This window comes from Penicillium antarcticum (assembly GCF_028974205.1).
Source record: "Penicillium antarcticum strain IBT 31339 chromosome Unknown utg000009l_segment0_segment0, whole genome shotgun sequence".
Taxonomy (NCBI): domain Eukaryota; kingdom Fungi; phylum Ascomycota; class Eurotiomycetes; order Eurotiales; family Aspergillaceae; genus Penicillium; species Penicillium antarcticum.
The window spans coordinates 4,284,795-4,303,375 of NW_026695307.1; the positions used below are offsets into that span (position 1 = coordinate 4,284,795).

At 49.5% G+C, this 18,581-nt stretch overlaps 8 protein-coding genes across 8 annotated transcripts; 5 read left to right on the forward strand and 3 right to left on the reverse strand.

Moving 5' to 3' along the window:
• Positions 1-231: 231 nt before the first annotated feature.
• On the reverse strand, positions 232-2,173 carry N7508_009984 (FGGY-family carbohydrate kinase; the record flags this gene model as incomplete). Its single annotated transcript, XM_058468044.1, has 3 exons — positions 232-1,290; positions 1,343-1,903; positions 1,961-2,173. The coding sequence occupies 3 exons, from the start codon at positions 2,171-2,173 to the stop codon at positions 232-234; spliced, it is 1,833 nt and encodes a 610-aa protein (XP_058315890.1).
• Positions 2,174-2,717: 544 nt separating this feature from the next.
• On the forward strand, positions 2,718-3,343 carry N7508_009985 (uncharacterized protein; the record flags this gene model as incomplete). Its single annotated transcript, XM_058468045.1, has 2 exons — positions 2,718-3,217; positions 3,277-3,343. 2 exons carry the CDS (start codon positions 2,718-2,720, stop codon positions 3,341-3,343), a joined length of 567 nt encoding a protein of 188 aa, XP_058315891.1.
• A 661-nt stretch (positions 3,344-4,004) lies between these two features.
• N7508_009986 (uncharacterized protein) lies at positions 4,005-5,765 on the forward strand (the record flags this gene model as incomplete). Its single annotated transcript, XM_058468046.1, has 1 exon — positions 4,005-5,765. The coding sequence occupies one exon, from the start codon at positions 4,005-4,007 to the stop codon at positions 5,763-5,765; it is 1,761 nt and encodes a 586-aa protein (XP_058315892.1).
• Positions 5,766-6,252: 487 nt separating this feature from the next.
• On the forward strand, positions 6,253-7,944 carry N7508_009987 (F-box domain protein; the record flags this gene model as incomplete). The annotated part of the gene is made up of 1 exon (XM_058468047.1): positions 6,253-7,944. One exon carries the CDS (start codon positions 6,253-6,255, stop codon positions 7,942-7,944), a length of 1,692 nt encoding a protein of 563 aa, XP_058315893.1.
• A 658-nt stretch (positions 7,945-8,602) lies between these two features.
• Positions 8,603-10,938, reverse strand: ptpA (uncharacterized protein; the record flags this gene model as incomplete). Its single annotated transcript, XM_058468048.1, has 3 exons — positions 8,603-9,358; positions 9,410-10,395; positions 10,488-10,938. 3 exons carry the CDS (start codon positions 10,936-10,938, stop codon positions 8,603-8,605), a joined length of 2,193 nt encoding a protein of 730 aa, XP_058315894.1.
• Positions 10,939-11,897: 959 nt separating this feature from the next.
• On the reverse strand, positions 11,898-12,367 carry N7508_009989 (cytochrome c oxidase assembly protein COX16; the record flags this gene model as incomplete). The annotated part of the gene is made up of 2 exons (XM_058468049.1): positions 11,898-11,978; positions 12,041-12,367. 2 exons carry the CDS (start codon positions 12,365-12,367, stop codon positions 11,898-11,900), a joined length of 408 nt encoding a protein of 135 aa, XP_058315895.1.
• Positions 12,368-12,807: 440 nt separating this feature from the next.
• Positions 12,808-16,242, forward strand: nic96 (linker nucleoporin NIC96; the record flags this gene model as incomplete). Its single annotated transcript, XM_058468050.1, has 5 exons — positions 12,808-13,295; positions 13,365-14,022; positions 14,086-15,067; positions 15,137-15,861; positions 15,916-16,242. The coding sequence occupies 5 exons, from the start codon at positions 12,808-12,810 to the stop codon at positions 16,240-16,242; spliced, it is 3,180 nt and encodes a 1,059-aa protein (XP_058315896.1).
• Positions 16,243-16,528: 286 nt separating this feature from the next.
• On the forward strand, positions 16,529-18,394 carry N7508_009991 (RibD family protein; the record flags this gene model as incomplete). The annotated part of the gene is made up of 1 exon (XM_058468051.1): positions 16,529-18,394. One exon carries the CDS (start codon positions 16,529-16,531, stop codon positions 18,392-18,394), a length of 1,866 nt encoding a protein of 621 aa, XP_058315897.1.
• Positions 18,395-18,581: the final 187 nt, after the last annotated feature.

Genomic DNA, 18,581 nt, shown 5'->3' on the forward strand with positions numbered 1-18,581 from the left:
GCCCTGGGGCTATCTTAGATGTGATCTGAATTGATCAGGCCACTCACTGCCTTAGATATCACGTTTACATGCATTACTCATCACTATTTTGAAAAAATTGTACCTGAGGGTTTTATCCAACAATTCGATCCTGCGGTAATGACTGATGACATTCGAAATCCCAGCACATTATCACTCGCTTTTTTTTTGGTATTTCAATGAAAGAAAATTCGTCTTGCTCGTCATATAACATTAGGTGGACTTCCACGCGCCCACAGCTTCGTCGACCATTCCACGGTATTTCTGCTGCTTGAAGCACTGATCCAAGAAGACCTCATACTTAACCCGGAGCAAAGCTTTTTCATTTGCATCCCCCGTCGGCAACACTTTCTTTCCAGGCTTGCTCATCCGGTTCATGATATCCCACAGATCTTCAGTCTTACCCTGAGAATCAGCGCTGGCGGCCTTCGCACCCAGCATGGCAGCACCATGGCACACCGCAGCGTGAATGTAGCGAGGAATCAGCACGGGCATTTCACAAGCTGATGCAACAAGGTTGACCAGGATGTCGTTCTGGCACTGAGAGCCTGACATGAACACTGAAGTGATACGATGGCCTGCCTTGTTCATTGTCTCGACAATCTGCTTGGTTTGCAGCGCGATGAACTCGAGAGTGGCGTAGTAGTAAATTGCAAGCCCGTCTACTGATTTATCGCTGGTCAGGCCGAAGATCGACCCCGTCATGTTTGGATCGGCGATGGGTGAACGGTTGCCCCATAAGTCACCGTAGAAGAAGAAATGGCGTCCTAGGTAGGAGACGCAAGGAGCACCTTGGTCGTGGGCCATCTCTTTCAGATGCTCGTTCAAATATTCGTAGATGTTGGCATGGTATGACTCGGCGATTGAGTGGGCTTGTTGGAAGGCCGGGTGGGTTTCGATGACATGCTTGAGCAACTCGCCTGTGGCTGATTGTCCACCTTCAGCCATCCAGTATCCGGGAAGAATGGTATCCCGGTATGGACCCCAGACACCGTCTACGAAGACGGGATCCGGCGACATAGCAAGATGACAGGTCGAGGTTCCTGCCACAGCTGCGAGCCGTGAGAAGGCCTCGGATCTATCGAGCTTGGGGGCCTCTGCGATGGATTGGCCTGATCCTAGATCGACCTTCGATCCAACGGTACCAATCCAGCCGGCATAAGCATCGATCACACCGCTGCCAATGGCAATGCCAGCTGGCAGGCCTAATTCGGCGGCAGCTTTGTCACACAGAGTGCCGACCAACTCACCAGCACTCAGGTAATCACCATTCTGTTCAAGGCGAGGTCAGTAATTAGTTACTTATCAATTAGGGAAGGCTCACCACCCCGTCAACTCCGCCCATGCGTTTGAAATCGTCCTTGGCCAAGTCGCCCAATCCAATATCGTTCAGGAAGTCTTCTTGCCAACCCTTGACGCTCCCATCGACGCCAACAGGAACATAACCCTGCTTGCAAACAACGCTGCAGAAGCTTCGCTTCTCGTTGCCGGTAGCGATGTGTGTGAGTGCATCACCTAGATCATAAAACTTGCATCTTTCGAAGAGCTCAGCTGGCATGTGGTTCTTCAGCCAAAGGACCTTCGGGATCTCCATCTCAATGGACATTTTGCCTCCAACATAACGCAAAAGGTTATGGTTAGTGGCGTTGATCTTGGCCGCTTCCTCGACGGGACGGTGATCCAACCACAAGATCACATTGCGGTCCGAGTCGAAGTTCGGACCAGTGACTGAGATTGGCTCATCTGTATCATTGGCGAACACGGACAAGGAGCATGTTGCGTCGAATCCGATACCCCGTACAGTGTCAGGGTTGATATTATGCTGGCTCACAGCACGCTGGACGGCAATACAGATGCAACGCCAAATATCAGAGGTAGATTGTTCCTAGACAGCAGGTCAGCTTCTGCACTTCATTGCGTGCCAATTGGAAAGGTTTCCTACATAGTAACCATGCTCTGGCTGCCAAAGGCCAATGTTTTCAGAGGCCAATCCCACAATATCACCCTTGGCATCGATGATACAGGCACGAGCACTGCCAGTTCCGACATCAATGCCGATATAGTGATCGAGATGGACATCCAGCTCCTCCCTGGGGTCGGTGGAAGCTTTCCGGGAAGCTTGAACGGATGCTCGGCGGTAGGGCAGCGAGGCCATTTTGTCCGCTGTACTTCGTAGGGAACTAAGCTCGTATTGTTCTAACCACGGGTTAAAGCTCTGGAAATCACGGAGCTGGGTCAGTCTGAGGCCAAAGTACCTTCTTTGGAGCTTCGAATTGAGCTCAATATATATAAAAAAAAAGAGAAAGAGGCGAGGGGGATTGAACATGACCTCGATTTGCCTCACATTCTGTGGGGTGACGGAGCCCTGCTGACCGGTACCTTCGGGGGTACTTGAGGGATACCTGGAGGTACATGTGTGCCCCGCCACGGCCTGCGCTGTGGGATGTACTCTGATGTACCATACAGCTCGGATATTGTAAGTTGAGTATCCCTGCCATGTAACTCGTGGAAATCATGGCAATGAAACCCTAGAAGTCAAAGCACAATATGCACACAGCCAATAAGTAACTACTTGTACAGGTAAGTTAAACGAGGCCAACGTACACGTATGTACTCGCAGGTATAACTGCAAGGTGGAGCTCGGACCGCCTATCTTTCTCGAACATCTCTCTCCGTCAACAACTCACCCCCCATTCGCCATGCGGTTCCTACAAATGATCCTTAGCGCTCTGTCGCTCCTGGTTTCCGTCAATGCCTCCTCTCCCGTGACTGATATTCTCTACTGGCCCGTGGGGTCTGCGCAGCCCTCCATCCTCGCGCGTGTCACCTACGACTCGGCCTCGATGAAATCCGACGTGCTCTCGTATACTCCTCCAAAGAACCAAGACGATGGTCTAGTACGCGTCGGTCTCTACACTTCAGCGCCTACAAACAACAAGCAATGGGTTGGCAGTCTTGTGTCGGCGTCCTCTTTAACCGGCAATGGGCAACCAACAATTCGCCTGCACCTTGGTCCCGCCAACGAGGTCTACCATGTCTCCCTAGGTGCTCCATCTGCTATCCAGGGCTCATCCAATAGTGCTCAGGTTGATCTTGTAGCGAATGAGCTTGGAGCGCAACCGCACTTGAACCGGCCAGTGGTTGTTAACCCTGATGGCGGAAACGCCGAGGAGCCTGAGGAGAAATCTCTTTTGCAAAGGTGAGTTGGGAATTAGATTGTGACGCCGTCGCCTAAAATGCTAATTGCTGGGTATCTAGGTACTGGTGGCTTCTGCCCATCCTCTTCTTCCTCACCATGTCTGGTGGCGGCGAAGGACAGTCATGATCGGTTGCTTTGGCATTTTATACAGTCCTTGGGTGGTAGAAATAATATATGAATCAATCTGTACACTTTGGTTACTCTATCGCTGGTCACGGCAGCTATTACGACGCATATGAAACCACCCGCCTATGAGTAGACAAGGTCCTAAAGTCGTGCGCTGCTCCGAACTGATACCACCGAGCTCCTGATTGATCGTTGACAGTTATCTGAGGTTGTGTTTATTATTGCACTTTGCCATGCTGGGTATGCAGCGCCTATATTTTTCGATATCCAAGAGAACTTCAACCGCCCTCAACAGCGATTTCTGATACTTGAGCAGGAGACTTAATTCGAGTTTTAGTCTTATCGGGGCCTTTCTTTTGAGTAAGGGCTTAAATAGGAAATCTTTGGCTAGTGATCAACTTGAGAGTGACAAGAAATTCGGAGGTGCGATGAACCGGCCAGTTGACGCTAGCCCTGATCATCCGGTTACTTTTATCCAGCTTTTATTACGTGGATCCCGGCTACCTTGGCCGATGAGATCGGGATTGATATAAACGTCGGGTGACAGATCCGACTCTCCTCATTATATAAATTCAATTGCCAATACCATAAGCCAATCCCGCATCTCATCTACAACTTTTCCTGATAAGACATCAAAGCTCACAGCCAAGGACTAATACAAATGACAATCAAATTGAGTGAGCGAGTCTTCGAAGGTACCGCACATATCAAGGGCGATGCATCAGGAAAGCTCATAGCAAGCGACCTGGAGTTGAGCTTCTGGGGGGGCGTAAGCCCCAAGACCAGCGAGATCATTGATCGCCACCATCCATTGAGCGGCCAATACCTTCAAGGCAACATACTTGCGATTCCTGGTGGTCGCGGCTCTTGCACCGGTAGCTCGGTCATGTTGGAGCTGCTTCTCATAGACAAAGGACCGAAAGCTATGATATTTGAACGACAAGAAGACATTCTGGTTCTTGGAGTTATTGTCGCCGAAGAGATATTTGGAAAGACCATCCCCGTTGTGATGCTGGATCCGAAGGATTTTCGCGAAATCCTACAATTCAATGGCTCTGATATTCATATCAGCAACAGCCAAGTCTCGGTCGGCCCCAAGACATGGCTCAATGAAGTCCAAAGTCTGACCAAAGCATCGGATAATGTAGAGCTCTCGGATATTGACAGAGCTCTATTGAATGGCGAGTTCGGTGATGCTTCCCGCGCAGCAATGAACGTTGTTTTACGAATGGCAGGCATGCTAGGAGTGAGTGAGTTGATGGACATCACCCAAGTCCATGTCGATGGATGCGTCTACACTGGACCAGGCTGTCTTCTTTTTGCAGAAAAATTGCGGAATCGAGGAGGCAAGGTGCGGGTTCCAACCTCTTTGAATTCCATATCGATCGACATGAATCGGCTTCAAGTTCAAGGGGCCAACCAAGAATTCGCGGCAGCAGCTGGTAAGCTAGCCAATGCCTATACCGATATGGGGGCACGTTCAACCTTTACATGTGCTCCATATCAACTTGACAGCGCTCCAAAGTTTGGGGATCAAGTTGCTTGGGCCGAGTCCAACGCCGTCGTCTATGCAAACAGTGTGCTAGGAGCGAGAACCATGAAATATCCTGATTTCCTCGATATCTGTATTGCCCTGACCGGCCGGGCCCCGAAAGGAGGACCACACGTGCATATCAACCGAATGGCATCACTCATCATAAATGTTGAGGGCATTGAGAACGCTAAAATTGACGATTCATTCTATCCTCTTCTCGGATACCATGTGGGAGCTTTAGCACCGAGTGAAATTCCTGTGATAGTAGGTATCAAATTGCTGGCCCCATCCAAGGATGATATGAAGGCCTTGGGGGCGGCCTTTGCGACTGTATCAAGTGCCCCGATGTTTCACATTCTTGGTGTCACTCCTGAAGCAGTAGATCTTGGGGCTGTGGTTGCCAAAGGTTCTGACTTACGCTCCGTCAGTGTACATCTGAGTGATCTGATCGGGTGCTGGGATGAACTGAATAGTGCGTCAAAAAACCAACCAGTTGACCTGGTGTCCCTGGGAAACCCTCACTTCTCGCTCGACGAAATTCAAACACTCCACAGTCTTTGCCGAGGCCGGAAAAAGAACAAGAATGTGGCAATTGTGGTGACGTGCGGCAGATTGACTTACAATTCAGCTTGCACGGCCGGATTGCTTGATGAACTGGAGGAGTTTGGGGTTCAATTCGTCACGGATACCTGCTGGTGTATGATCACCGACCCAACCATCCCCCGTTCCAAGAGTGCAATTATGACCAACTCTGGAAAATATGCTCATTATGGTCCTGGACTCACTGGCAAGAGCTTCTATTTTGGAAACCTTGCCCGGTGTGTCGACGCTGCATGTGGGGATACTTATGTGGAAAGTCGACCACAATGGCTAGAGTTAGGTCAGTGATATTGAATATACCGACCAGTTGGAATACAACAGTGGCCATCAGTCCTTCCACAGCTCCATGTTTCTCTGATTTCCATGGCTTATCTGAGGCGCTTGAGAATAGGCCACAAAGTGGTGAAAAAGAGGTGAAAAAGTGGTGGAAAAAACAGAGACCAAGTGAGGACAGAAATAATCTATGAAATGACACACTCACTTGGGGGATGTAAAGAGCTTGTCCAATAATTCATAGCCTTGTGAGCTTATGAACCCTGTTGTGTTTGATTCCCTTTATCAAACGTAGTATAAACACCAAACAAAGTGTCGAAAAGGCGTTTGGCCATGGATACTTACAGACACCAGCGCTAAAGCCTAGCAAACCAGGCTCTAGAGCAATTCAATTAATCTTTCACGTCCACAGAACTTTTGCAATGCTCATCTTTGCTTGAAAAGCCGGCAAAGTCCACAAAAGCCCGTGCCTTCTCCGACCGCATTCAGGCTCCACCTCATCATGCTTCGTCTCCCAGTTGAGTTGGTTCAACTCATACTCCGCCATTGCGAAACTCCTGCCTATTTCCAAGCTGCGTTTACGAGTCGCAAGCTTTTCAGAATTGCAACGGGTAGCAGAGATGTTATCCTGCACCATCTGCACGAGACCCCGGGGCATGACTTCGAGCATCTGCAACTCCGGACAATAGAGCTATTTTGCATCTTGATGAAGCGATCTGTGGCGCAACTATATGGCGCTGAATTCCATGCAGATTGCACACTCTATAAATTCCAGCATGTGCTTGATACGCGAGCATCAACATTGGACGGTCCTGTCTTCGGAGAGGCGTTGCTTGTCTTCAAAGGCAGCAGTACCGTTCATCTGGTTCATACCTTCGATGAGTTTCTAATTCATGAGCTGGAACTGAAATATCCGGGAAAATACATTGGAAATATCGAAGTTCTTCGCACCGCGGTCGATCACGATAATGGACTCTATGTGCTGCATCGATTCAAGCCATTTCTGGACCAAGAACTCGAGCCCAACCATCCCTTTGTCAAGCATGCTCTGCAGTCTCATCCTGACGGAAACATCTTCATGGCCCACTATGAATTGGATTCCCCGCTTGTTCGCATGTGTGCCTTCCCCCACCGTCATGACTACAGGCCTCTTGCTCTATCTGCTACCCCTGATAGATTCGCAATCTCCTGGCAGCAGATCGCAAATCCCCATGACCACGAGGTTGAACTTTACACCTGGCTTGACGATGGAAATGAGGAGGATGAAAGTGACGAAGAAGCCATCAAGGAACGTCTGGAAGCAGTGGATGTCAATCAAAACGCCAAACCAAAGCCAAGCAAAATTCGATATGCCTCTTATGCATGCAACACTCTTGCGAGCTCATATGGACATGACTCGAATTGTGATTCATTTAAGGGCAGAGGGCCCGCGGTGAGGTTGGCTTTTAACGATCGAGAGCGCCAGTTACTCTACCACTACAGGGCTCAAACTCTTTACGGATCCTTCCAACAACTTTCTCCTCAACATCTGAGACCGACAAAACCGCCAAATGAGAATGAATGTCTCGTGCCATATTCAGATTTGCTTTCACTGCAATTCTCTATTGACATTCCGTTCTTTGCTACCCACCAATTTGATGACCGTTTGCCGGGAGCAAGCTGTCATTGGCAATATCTTGCCTTCGGGATTGCTACTCATCGGGTCGAACAATGGACAGTGGCCTGTCTTTTGAAATCTGAAGCTTACCCTCGAGCCCAGCGTTGCGACCATGTCTTCAACCTTGCCCGCGGAAGGCGTTTTGATCAGTGGGAGATCATGGCGCAGCTTGAGGAATTTGAAGAGTTGACTACCTCGCAAGGCTCTTGCGTGGCTGCTTCACCCCTCGGAACTCGAATTGCCGTTGCCAATTGGAAAACACTCCGTATCTGGGCATTGGAGCCAAAGGAAGTGATTGAAGGAAACACCACCGGCTATTATGCACCATCCTGGGTGTCTGACTCAGGTGCTATTAAGCTACGGCCTGTTGTTATCCAATTAGACGCCGTCTGCTCCGACTTGAAATTCGCCGAAAAAGAAGACGAGCTGGTTGCGATTACTGACCGTGGGCTGATGTATTTGAATGTTAGCCCCAGTGGTCAAGGTCTGCGACGTGTCGACACACAGGGACTTGGACCAGTCTCTGAGAGCTTCTGATATGTTGTGGTGGCTGATACAACGGGATATTTGTAGTTTTCAAATTGAGCGGACTTTTAACATTTAGCAGTGAACGCTGTGCTAATAGAGCAGATGATGTATGCTAGACAGGTGTAGTACAATATTGAAAGCCTATCTACTTGACGCAGCTTGGCTTCCATAGCACATGCGTGTGGGAGAATAAGCAGTTCGGATATCAAACCCGATGCAATGGACCTGATCTACATTCCCGGCCCTGTGTGTCAGGAATGCTTTGCCTGTTTAACAAGTATTGACCGAAGCATCTAATAATCCCAAGACAGCCCCTTGTCCTATCAAAAGGCATGTTATGAACGAGAATGTCGAACTCCTAATTGCAGATGTCCTCGGGCAAGTAAAAGGGGTTTCCACTGTTTAAACAAATAGTCGTTTATTGAATGTATGCTGATATTCGATGGGAAATACAAAATGAATCTGATTCTTTTTTTTTTTTTCTGATCCTAAAATCCCACGAATCACCCGGACACCAGAAAATGCGGCAAGACAATCATCGCAAGTTGCATGGCATTGTAAAAGAAATCATGTATAAGCCATGGCTCTGAGCATGCAAGGCAGAATAGGGTATCCCAGTTTCATCATCATAGCTTGTAGAAAAAGTAAAAAGGGGAGATGCAAGATCTTATGATTTGTCATGGTCCATCTGCGAAACGAGCCATTCAAGCACGCTTTCATAGCAGAGCGCATATTGACTCAGATTCTGCACCATGCTTGGCCTTTGCCTCCGGAAGTCCTCCACGGTCTTTGCAATTAGGTCGGTGCTGTGGTCTCGAATCCAATCCGAGGAAGTGGTAGGGTTTTGGTCCAAGGCTTCGCCATTTTTGGCCTGCGAAAGTTGCCGTTTCAACATATCCAGCACACTATCGACGGTGCAAAATGTTCCTGTGCGTCCACAGCCCGCGCTGCAATGAACGAGGATTGGCCGCTGACCCTTCGGCTCCGGTTGCTGGCTGCTAAACCCAGTGTTGCTTGTGGCACGAATAACCTTGTTGCATTGCTCGATCAGATTGAGAAGATGGGTAGGTTGAGACGTGGTTCCAAAATCGGGCCAATAAGGGTACTGTAGCTGGGTGATATCCCGAAGTGGTTGGAAGGGGAATGCTGTGTGAGAGACACTAAAATGTCGTACAACGATGACGGGGTTTTCGTTTGTGCCATTGGGCTTTTCGGCGGATGCATTAGGGCTGCGGATCGTTGAATTGATTGGCTGGCCTTTAGATTCAATGTGAATGTGTTTCTCCGAATATGCTTTGACCTCGAACGGCCCATAATTTCCAGATTCCCAATATCGGTCGCATTTCACCTGTCCTCGCTCGATTTCAGCCGTGAGAGAAACAAGTAGTCTGACATCCTGTTCCCAAACCACGCGCCAGAAGTCCTATATGATGTGAGTAACTTGATAATGAGAACTGAGAACCGCGATACTTACACAAAATGTGTCAGGGACAGGAGCCTGCGTGGCAATGTATCTCCGATTACTAAATTCCGCTTGGATGTGATTTGCGTTGACATAGTCACAGGCCCCAGATGGGATCCCCTCAAGTCGGACGCGGGAATGATCGAATGGATAAATGTCGTTGTAACGGTTCTTTGTGCCTTTCTCAATCCCAGCAACGCGATATTTCTTGGATCCACCAGTGACCTCTGCCGCAGAACCTTCGTAGGTCAGGGCTTGCTTCATGCGCTCGAGTTCAGTTTTTTCAAGATCCAAAAATCTGTTGGAGACGATGTGCCCTTGGTCCTTTGTGTCTGAAGCGTCCCGCAACCAGGGAGGAAGCGACTGTCTTTTTTCATCGGTAAGGCTGTCGGGCTGTTTCAAGGGAACCTGTCCAACTCCGCCGAGAAGATCCATATTTTGACGAATATTAGAGAAAAAGGGGTTGATAGCGGAGGATGATTCTGGCAGGGCACACCCACCAACGACAGGAGCAACAGACTGCAGATCAATGCTCATCGGCGCACGGCGTTTGGGAGATGGCCCTGTCGTGTTTGTTTGTGGCCGCTGAATCAAATGCGGATACATAGTCGAGAAACCCTGAAATCCATTTTGTAGGACTAAACCATCTCCTTTCCAATCTTCTGCCTGGAATTTATTGAGGACGTTCAAGAGAGGCGCTGCATCTTTCGAATCGGCAGCGGCAGAGTCGTATACAATGATCACGTTGCAGTTTCTCCATCGAGCAAATTTTTGTTTATCACTGTCATCTGTGAAAGTGCCTTCTAGTTTTTGGGTGTCAAATGAGCGACGTTTGAGTAGAGTGGTTGGGATGCATAAATTCAGTGATCCTTGGATATTGGCTTGTCTGAAGTGGGCAAATGGGCGAACGTCAAATAACATGACATTCGATTGTGATGATCCAAGAAGATCGGCACAGCGTTCGGGTGAGACCCAGGGGAATGCAGTGAGAGGGGCACCTGGAAAATACAGTCAGTATGGGATCAATTATATCTAAGATAAACAGCAGCGTAACGAGATTGCCATCGATAATCAAATAGAGGGACCATACCTTGTGGGAGTACTGGACTTGCGCCAGCTCCTATCCCATTTCCGCTTGGATGTGAAGTTGATGACTTGGACCAGGACGGTCTGCCGTGGGGATCACCATTGAAGGGGGTATCATGGAAGGTTGATTCACGACGTCTTCGGTTGGCCTCAGGCTCAGTCTTCAACATATTCACCAGTCCCGTTGATACAGACTCCTTGGGATAAACTGGCAATTTGGGACTCGGGAGAGACTGTGCGTGCGGTGACGCACCCCAGCTCTTTTGCGGGGACAGTCCTGGATTAGACGTCTGTGTGTTGGAGGTTGGCACCGCCATGCCGAAGTAGTTGGGACTCGGTCGTTCTGAGGTGCTGGGTGACATGCTAGGGCGCAAGGACTGCGTAACGCCATCACGATGACCGCCCTGGGTAGTCTGCACCCAAGGCGAGGATGACGAGCGTCCTGGGCCTGTCATGGCCAAGAAGCCGGCTTCCACAACTCCAGATCTCAAGATACAATCTCAAGGAGTCCGAGTATGCACAGATCCAATGGTTCACAGAATTAAAACTAAGATGTCGGTGTTTTCGTGGCCCAGGGTTGCAGTAAAAATGCTCATAAAGATGACAGAAGGGAGCAGTCGCAAAGAGGGGCAATAAGAAACGATAGCCCAGGTCCAGCCAGAAGAAGGTCAAGGTGGGGGATGAACAGGTCTGATATCAGAGAACCCGTGTCATTGCTGAATAATAAAAACCAGCCCTGGAGCCGGGGGGAAATGGGCGAAAAGAAGAAATTTGGGGCTTCGAGAAGAAAGGTATGACGTTGTTGTGTGGGGATCACGGGTTCTCGGTTCTGACGTCGTGGCGTGACCAAGATCTAAGAGATATAAAAATATATAGAGAGTTGGGACTTTAGATAGAATTGATAGAATGTAGGAATATACTTGTACATATATAGGATAGAAGACTTCTGAATATATACACACATGTCAACGTCTCTCCACGGCGATCATCTGAAGCGCTCTAGCCGGGGCTATATCAGGCTGAGTAAGCACCGGTGTCGGGCAATGTACAGTGTACAGGATTTGCATTGATTTTTGTAGGCTCGATTTAATAGTGATCTCACCTGTGGTGGTCGCTCCACTTATGCAAGTTGCACGTCAATATGATCAGAAGACGAAACAATCTCGAGAGGAAAGGGAGCATGATCTTGACGGCATTGAGACCTGCACACAGATGAGCATGGAAAGGGGTTTCCAGGGCTAGACTCCATCTCGGTGTGTGCCAGCTGCAGAGGCAGTTCAGATTGGAGCCGTGGCTCTTTATTCGCCACATTACACTGTCATGCAATGAGCTCATGCGCCAGGGTGAGATCATGGTGCGTCGTGTTTTAGTCGCGCTAGAGAAAACGGCAGCACCGGTACTCAAGCTTATGGCTTCATAGTCTTCCGTCAGGTTCGCCCTTGAATCGCTCTACTCGCTTCTGCTCCCACTGATCGAGGTCTTTGGCCATGAGTCTCTAAAGATGCAGTCAGCATGCAGTCTATGGGATTCAGGTGAGTCAAATATAGAGATGCATACGTAGTATTCTTCCTTCTCATCACCTACAATCCTTCGCCTTGGATTGCGTTTGATCCCAGCGTCTTCTCCATCAGGGCCTTTCAGACCAAGATCAAATGCCTCCTCCTTGCTTAACTGCTTGACCTTACGGTCATATCGCTCATAACGGAGGGCGGCAGCAGGTGTCAGTGCAAAAGACCCTGCTACAATCACAGTAATAAATGGAAGCCCGAAAAGAATAAACGGGTGACGTGCCAGTCGCGCCCGGTACAATGCACCAATGCGTTCACCGAGTGATGATGACTCTGTGGTTGCCCGCCGGAATGTTTTAGATTGGAAGGCAGGCATTGCTGCACATGAATTCAATTGACCTCAATTGAGAAAAGGTGTATAGATGAAGAGTTTGGCAATTAAACCATGTTGAATAGCAAATGATAGGTGTGGATCGGACTATGGATGTTCCGGGGTGCCGGTTGAATTGTTTAGAAGAGCTTCTCAGCCTCTGCAGATGCTCAGCGACATCTACCTACTCTCAATTGCTCGACTATTTTAATCGACATAAAGCTGGGCTCCCACAAAGCTCTGTCTTCTGTGTTTGAAGCCCGAGATATACTCGCCGCATTCCTTGTTTCTCTTCGACGGGTGGCTTCGAGTGCGCGACGTCCAGTTTTCTTGTGAGTACATCTTCACTTGACTCTTAATAAAGCACAAACTGACACGGCGACCAGTTTAGCATAATTTTGGCTTTAATTGTGCCTTTTGCAGCTTTCGAAATTGACGTGCCCAACATGGCCTCCAGTGGCAGCTCTTTGTTCGGAGGGGGTGGTGGTCTTGGAGCCTCGACAACACAGTCAAACAGTCTTTTTTCGGGAAACAAACCCACCGCAAGCCCGTTTTCGGGGCTGGGTTCGACATCCACCCAGAGCGCACAACCTCAGTCTATGTTCGGAGGCCAATCCCAGACCCAGCAACAACCCTCTCAGTCCTCGTTCATGGGCCAGACGCAGCAACCTGCTCAATCCTCGCTTCTGGGACAACCTCAACAAGCTAGTACTGCGCAGACTCAAGGGCAACCTCCAATTGCGTCAACACAGCCTGCCTTCTTCAACAGTCTGCTGGAGCGCGGCAAGAAGCGGCCATTGTCATCGGTTGGCCAAAACAACAACTTCGAAGACGTGCCCAGTCTTCAGCTGGGCTTAGATGACATTCGCAGAAAAGCCCGCGAATTGGGCTCAGCGGGACAAAAGGATGCTCCAAATGGCGCTAATACCAAGGCGTGAGTTTTAAACATCTAGTCACCTTCGTCTTGAATGGATCTAGCTAACTTTGACATACCACCGAACAGTCACTATCTGCTTGCAGCTTCTGGTATCTCCCCTGGCCGAGCCTTGCGCGACCTCAAATCCCTCGACCCCCAGGCATCTCTGGCGAGCCCAGCTAAAGAACAGGATAACTTTGACCCCGACAACCAAAGATTTTTGCGAAATATCCAGCAGCGTGGTCGTCAGGTCATGATCAACGAAAGTCTCGCGAGGGCTCATAGGGACTTCGATGCCTTTTTGGAAGAGAAGCTTGACATGGACTGGGAGGAGCAGCGTCACAACATATTCCATCATTTCGGGCTTGTCTCGAACGATGACTCCAGTGAATTTAAATCCACTACAAGGGGCGCTTTTGGTCGGACAGCAAGACAATCCAAACAACCTGGTGGCCCAGGCAATGGACCCTCGGCCGCATCTCGCCGAAGCGTCTTTGGGCGTTCCGGCCTTGAAAAGTCGGTCATTGGAACACCTGGAGTCGGACTGGCAAGTCGTCAAATTTTTGAAGACCAAAGCGACCGAAGCGAGGGTAGTGTATCCCAGTCGCCCGATCTCAGATTCCATCGCGAGAAAATGGGACAGTATGCCGAAAAGGTTCAGCAGCTCAACCTTGCAAGACTACAAGGGAAATGTTATCCAATTCTTGATGAGTTTGCGACAGTTGAGATGCGCACCGGTGGTGATGTAAGCTAACCACCCATATTCTGTCACACATCAAGGTTGAATATTCAGCTAATCATATTCTAGATCCCTCCCCAACTTTTCGCTGCATACCAGGCTTTGATAGGAATCGTCCACGAGAAGCCAAACATCGTCAGCCCATCGGAGCCTGGCGCAGTGAAAGAACGACAGTATGCTGAGGACTATCTTGATGAATCACCCAAATCCCGCAAAGCCATCAATTTAAAGAAGCAAATCCTTGAAGGTTCAAGGGCTTTCCTTGAGAATACCTTCTTCGATGAAGTGGAGATCGCCATCGCCAAAAACCCCCGGGAGGCACAGCTGGGTGGAATTCCAACTGTGATCAACAAAATCCGTGCGTTCATTCGACTCCGAGCTGCAAGAAAGGATCTCGCACCGGACGGAACCGAACTGCAGATGGTGAACCAGGACTACTGCTGGATTCTCATATTTTACCTCCTTCGTTGCGGATTTGTCACTGAAGCAGCTGAATACGTGAGCCAGGATAGCGGGTTCCGCTCTTTGGATCACAAATTTGTGACTTACATGACCACCTATGCGCAAAACCGACGCCTTCCCCGGGAACTGCAGTCAAAAATTAATGGCGAGTTCCAACAACGCTCGCGAAATGCACCCGAAAACACTGTCGACCCTTACCGAATGGCATGCTACAAGATTATCGGCCGTTGTGATATCTCGCGCCGTCGTCTGGAAGGTGTCAACCAGAGTGTAGAGGACTGGATGTGGCTACAGTTCAGCCTTGCTAGAGAGGATGACCGTGCCGAAGAGGTTGCAAGCGACGTTTTCGGTCTGGAAGACATCCAGACTGACATTCAAGAAATCGGCCAACGAGTATTTACCAAGGGCCAGGAAGGACCCGGTGGCTATGGAACTTACTTCCTCCTCCAGATCTTGGGAGGAATGTTCGAACAGGCCGTGCATTACCTCGGTACTTATGCACCGGTTACTGCTGTCCATTTTGCCGTTGCTCTTTCTTACTACGGACTTTTGCGGGTATCCGACTTTTACACCTCTGGCGAAGAAATCTGTAAGCGGATCACCTCGCCTATCTCTATATGCCATCAGGTTTCTGGAGCATGCTAACTTTGTCTTGCAGTAACCTTTACAGTGAAACAATATCCTCAAATCAATTTCGGATACCTCTTAACTCAATACACACGAGAGTTCCGTACTGGATTTGTTGAAGCAGCAATCGATTACTTTACCCTGATTTGTCTTAACGCAGATCTTCCAGGTGCTCTGGGCAAGTCACAGGCATCGGTATGCCATGAGGCCTTGCGGGAATTCATCCTGGAAACTAGAGACTTCGCCAAATTGCTCGGTGATATTCGTGCTGACGGTACCCGGCTCAAGGGAGCAATCGAGCAGCGCCTCGATTTGATCAAGCTTGACGATCAACAAGAGTTCTTGAAGACCATTACAGTTCAAGCTGCCGCCGTGGCAGATGACAAGGGATTGATCACTGATGCTGTTCTTTTGTACCACCTGGCTGAAAATTATGACCGTGTTATCGACATCATCAACCGTGCGTTGTCAGATGCCATTGCGGTTGATTTGGGTGCTATCGTACCGAAACTGCAACCCCTGCGCCCCCGTGTTCACCAGGGCGAGCCTGATGTAATCGACGCTGGAAGCAGCCTCAGCTTGACTGCTGTGGATGATCCCGCTGTGCTTGCCAAGAACATGATTAGCCTGTACAATTCCAACAACATGTACTTTGGAAAGATTCGACAAGCCAACCGCGACGCTTGTGGGTTGCTGCTGCTCATGATTGAGGCAAAGACTCAGGTCGAAGCTGGCAGATGGGCCCCGGCACTTGATGTAAGTCTTCTTGTTTGTCCCCAACGATATCCGAGTCACTAATGAAGAGATTAGGCGATCAACATCTTGAATATTCTTCCCTTGCAAGCACGTGGCGCGGTGCCTATGGTTCGAGCTGCTGCTCAATCCTTCGCGTCTTTGCCGCCGATCATCTCACGCAACATCGGGCATGTCATCATGTGGAGTATTACCTGTATTGGCCATGAACGCCAGAAACAGACCTCTGGGGCCTATGAGAATGAAGTGCGCCAGGGTTTGGCGGACACTCTGCTTGTCATGGCCAAGGATCTCATGGTCTTCTCGGGTATGGTCAAGTACAAGCTGCCGCCACGAGTCTATGAGACTCTGGCTCGTGCTGGAGCGGAGATCGGAGCATACTAAATGTGTACAACGTGATGTCATTTTGCTTTATTGCCTTAATACGATGAATGAAGAGAATTGAATGGGGCAACAAATGAGACCGAGGTGTAAAGATGTATAGATATATGTAGACTGTCTGGCAGCAAACTTAAAAGCGGAGCATGTGTTCCGCCAAGCTTCTGAGGGAATCTTCCATGCTCCGTTATAGCTTACCGTTCTTCCACCCGAGACCTTTGTGCTTAACCGAAATGGCTGTTTTGTCATAGCCGGGAACGAACTTCTGTGTTCTGCCTCTCAGTTCCCCAGAATGGACCATGCCTCCAACGCGTCCGGCTCGAGCATAGAGGCGTCCGACAGCGAAGCGGGGTCCCCGCACAATGGCTTTGTACAGGTAGAGGACGTGTTGCAGACAGACAGAGGAGGCGGGCTGGTACATCCACAGACACGAAAAGATGCGATGGAAGAAGACCGGCCGCAACCCGAAGCCACCCCGATCAACTTATCCGGTGCTCTCAACAAGCAGGCTTTACGCGGTGACGAAACTGATTCGAGCCAATTTCGTGCAAAAACCGATTCGAACGACGCCAGTAGCAGCAATGCGCCTCCAAATTTCAATGTGAAGACAACACTCAGTCTTTTCAACAATCCACCGAACCTAGCGCGAATTCGAAAGGTCTTATTTGAGTGCAACGACCCGATAGAGATCAGTCTGGAGGAGTTTGAGACATATTGGCCTTTTATTGACAATGTCTGGGTCAAGCAAAGATCAAACGCCAGCAAGGAGGGCCACTGCACCACAGACTATTACATGTGCCGTTTACGACGTCCAACCCACCGCACATCCGAGACTCGGCCACTTCCAGAAGGCAAACGCCCTCGAAAGAAACGTGTACGCGAAGGGGGCATCTGCAATTTCCAGATCAAGGTTGTACGCTTCGAGGGTGCGTACTCAACCGTGACTATCGCGAGAACCCCAGGAAGCTGCAGCGTTCACTCGCACGATCTGGATTATATTGACCGGGTGAAGCGAAACTCGGGGTTAATGGAATACGCGCGAAAAGAATCCGTTAAAGGATATCTTCCTTCTTCTATTTACACCAAATTCCAAGAAGAGCCAGATAGGCTGTGCGAGGCCGGAGGGCGGTTCTTCACCGTGACAGATGTCCGCAACATCTCTGCTAAATGGCGCATCCAAAACCCGGAGGTCAATTTAGTTCCGCACGAGGGCTATGAATACCAAAAGGGCCACGGAATCGTCAAAACTCAAAGCACCGATGGGGTCAATGAAGTCCCATCGCAATCAAAGCCAACGCCATCGATCTCATCATCTTCATTACCACCAGACACGCTATCATTTCCTCAATTCTCGCTGGATTTCCTGCAGCCCTATCTTCCCAATAATTCCGAGCGACGAGAGTTCCCTCATGTCACATTGTCTTATGCATCTTCAATGGACTCAAAGATCTCGCTTCAACCAGGAATGCAAACGGTGCTATCTGGACCAGAGGCCAAACTGATGACTCATTACCTACGGTCCCGGCATGATGCTATTCTTGTCGGAGTAGGCACAGTTCTAGCAGATAATCCCGGGTTGAACTGTCGCCTAGAGGGCGCTGGTGGGTTTGGAGGCCTGGGTAGAATGTGGCAACCCAGGCCAGTGATTATTGATCCCATGGGGCGATGGCCTGTCCATCCTGAATGCCGAATGTTGCGTACTGCCGTGGATGGCAAAGGTAAAGCCCCATGGGTTGTTGTATCCCCGGGAGCTCAGATCAATCCTCAGACATTAATGATGCTCAAGGGCTACGGCGGCGACTTTCTTCGCATTGTAGAGTTTAACCAACACTGGCGATTGAGGTGGGAAGCTATCTTCCGTGCTCTTGCATCCGAGGGTATCAAGAGCGTCATGATCGAAGGCGGCGGAACAGTCTTGAGTGAACTATTGAATCCCGAGTATACCAGCTTCATCGACTCGATCGTCGTAACGGTTGCTCCCACTTACCTTGGACGCGGCGGAGTCAATGTTAGTCCAGACTCCAAGCAAGACCCTGGAGGTGCACCCAATGCTGCACTCAACCCAAGAGAAGTCAAATGGATGCCCTTGGGGCAGAATGTGATTATGTGTGGCAAGATTCGGCCAAGTGCGCGACCGGAGGAAGCACAAAGAGACTGAAATAATCCATTGTCTATATCTGGCCCGTTTGCGCTGGAACTTCCTGTGCCATGTATAAATAAGAGACAAAGACAAAGCAAGGAAAGTATATAAGAAAACATGTAAATGCAAGTCGAGTAAATTCGGGGGGCCGGGGAGAATGCCGCATTATTTACGCCCTAGGCTTGGCACCTTTTTTTTTCTTTCG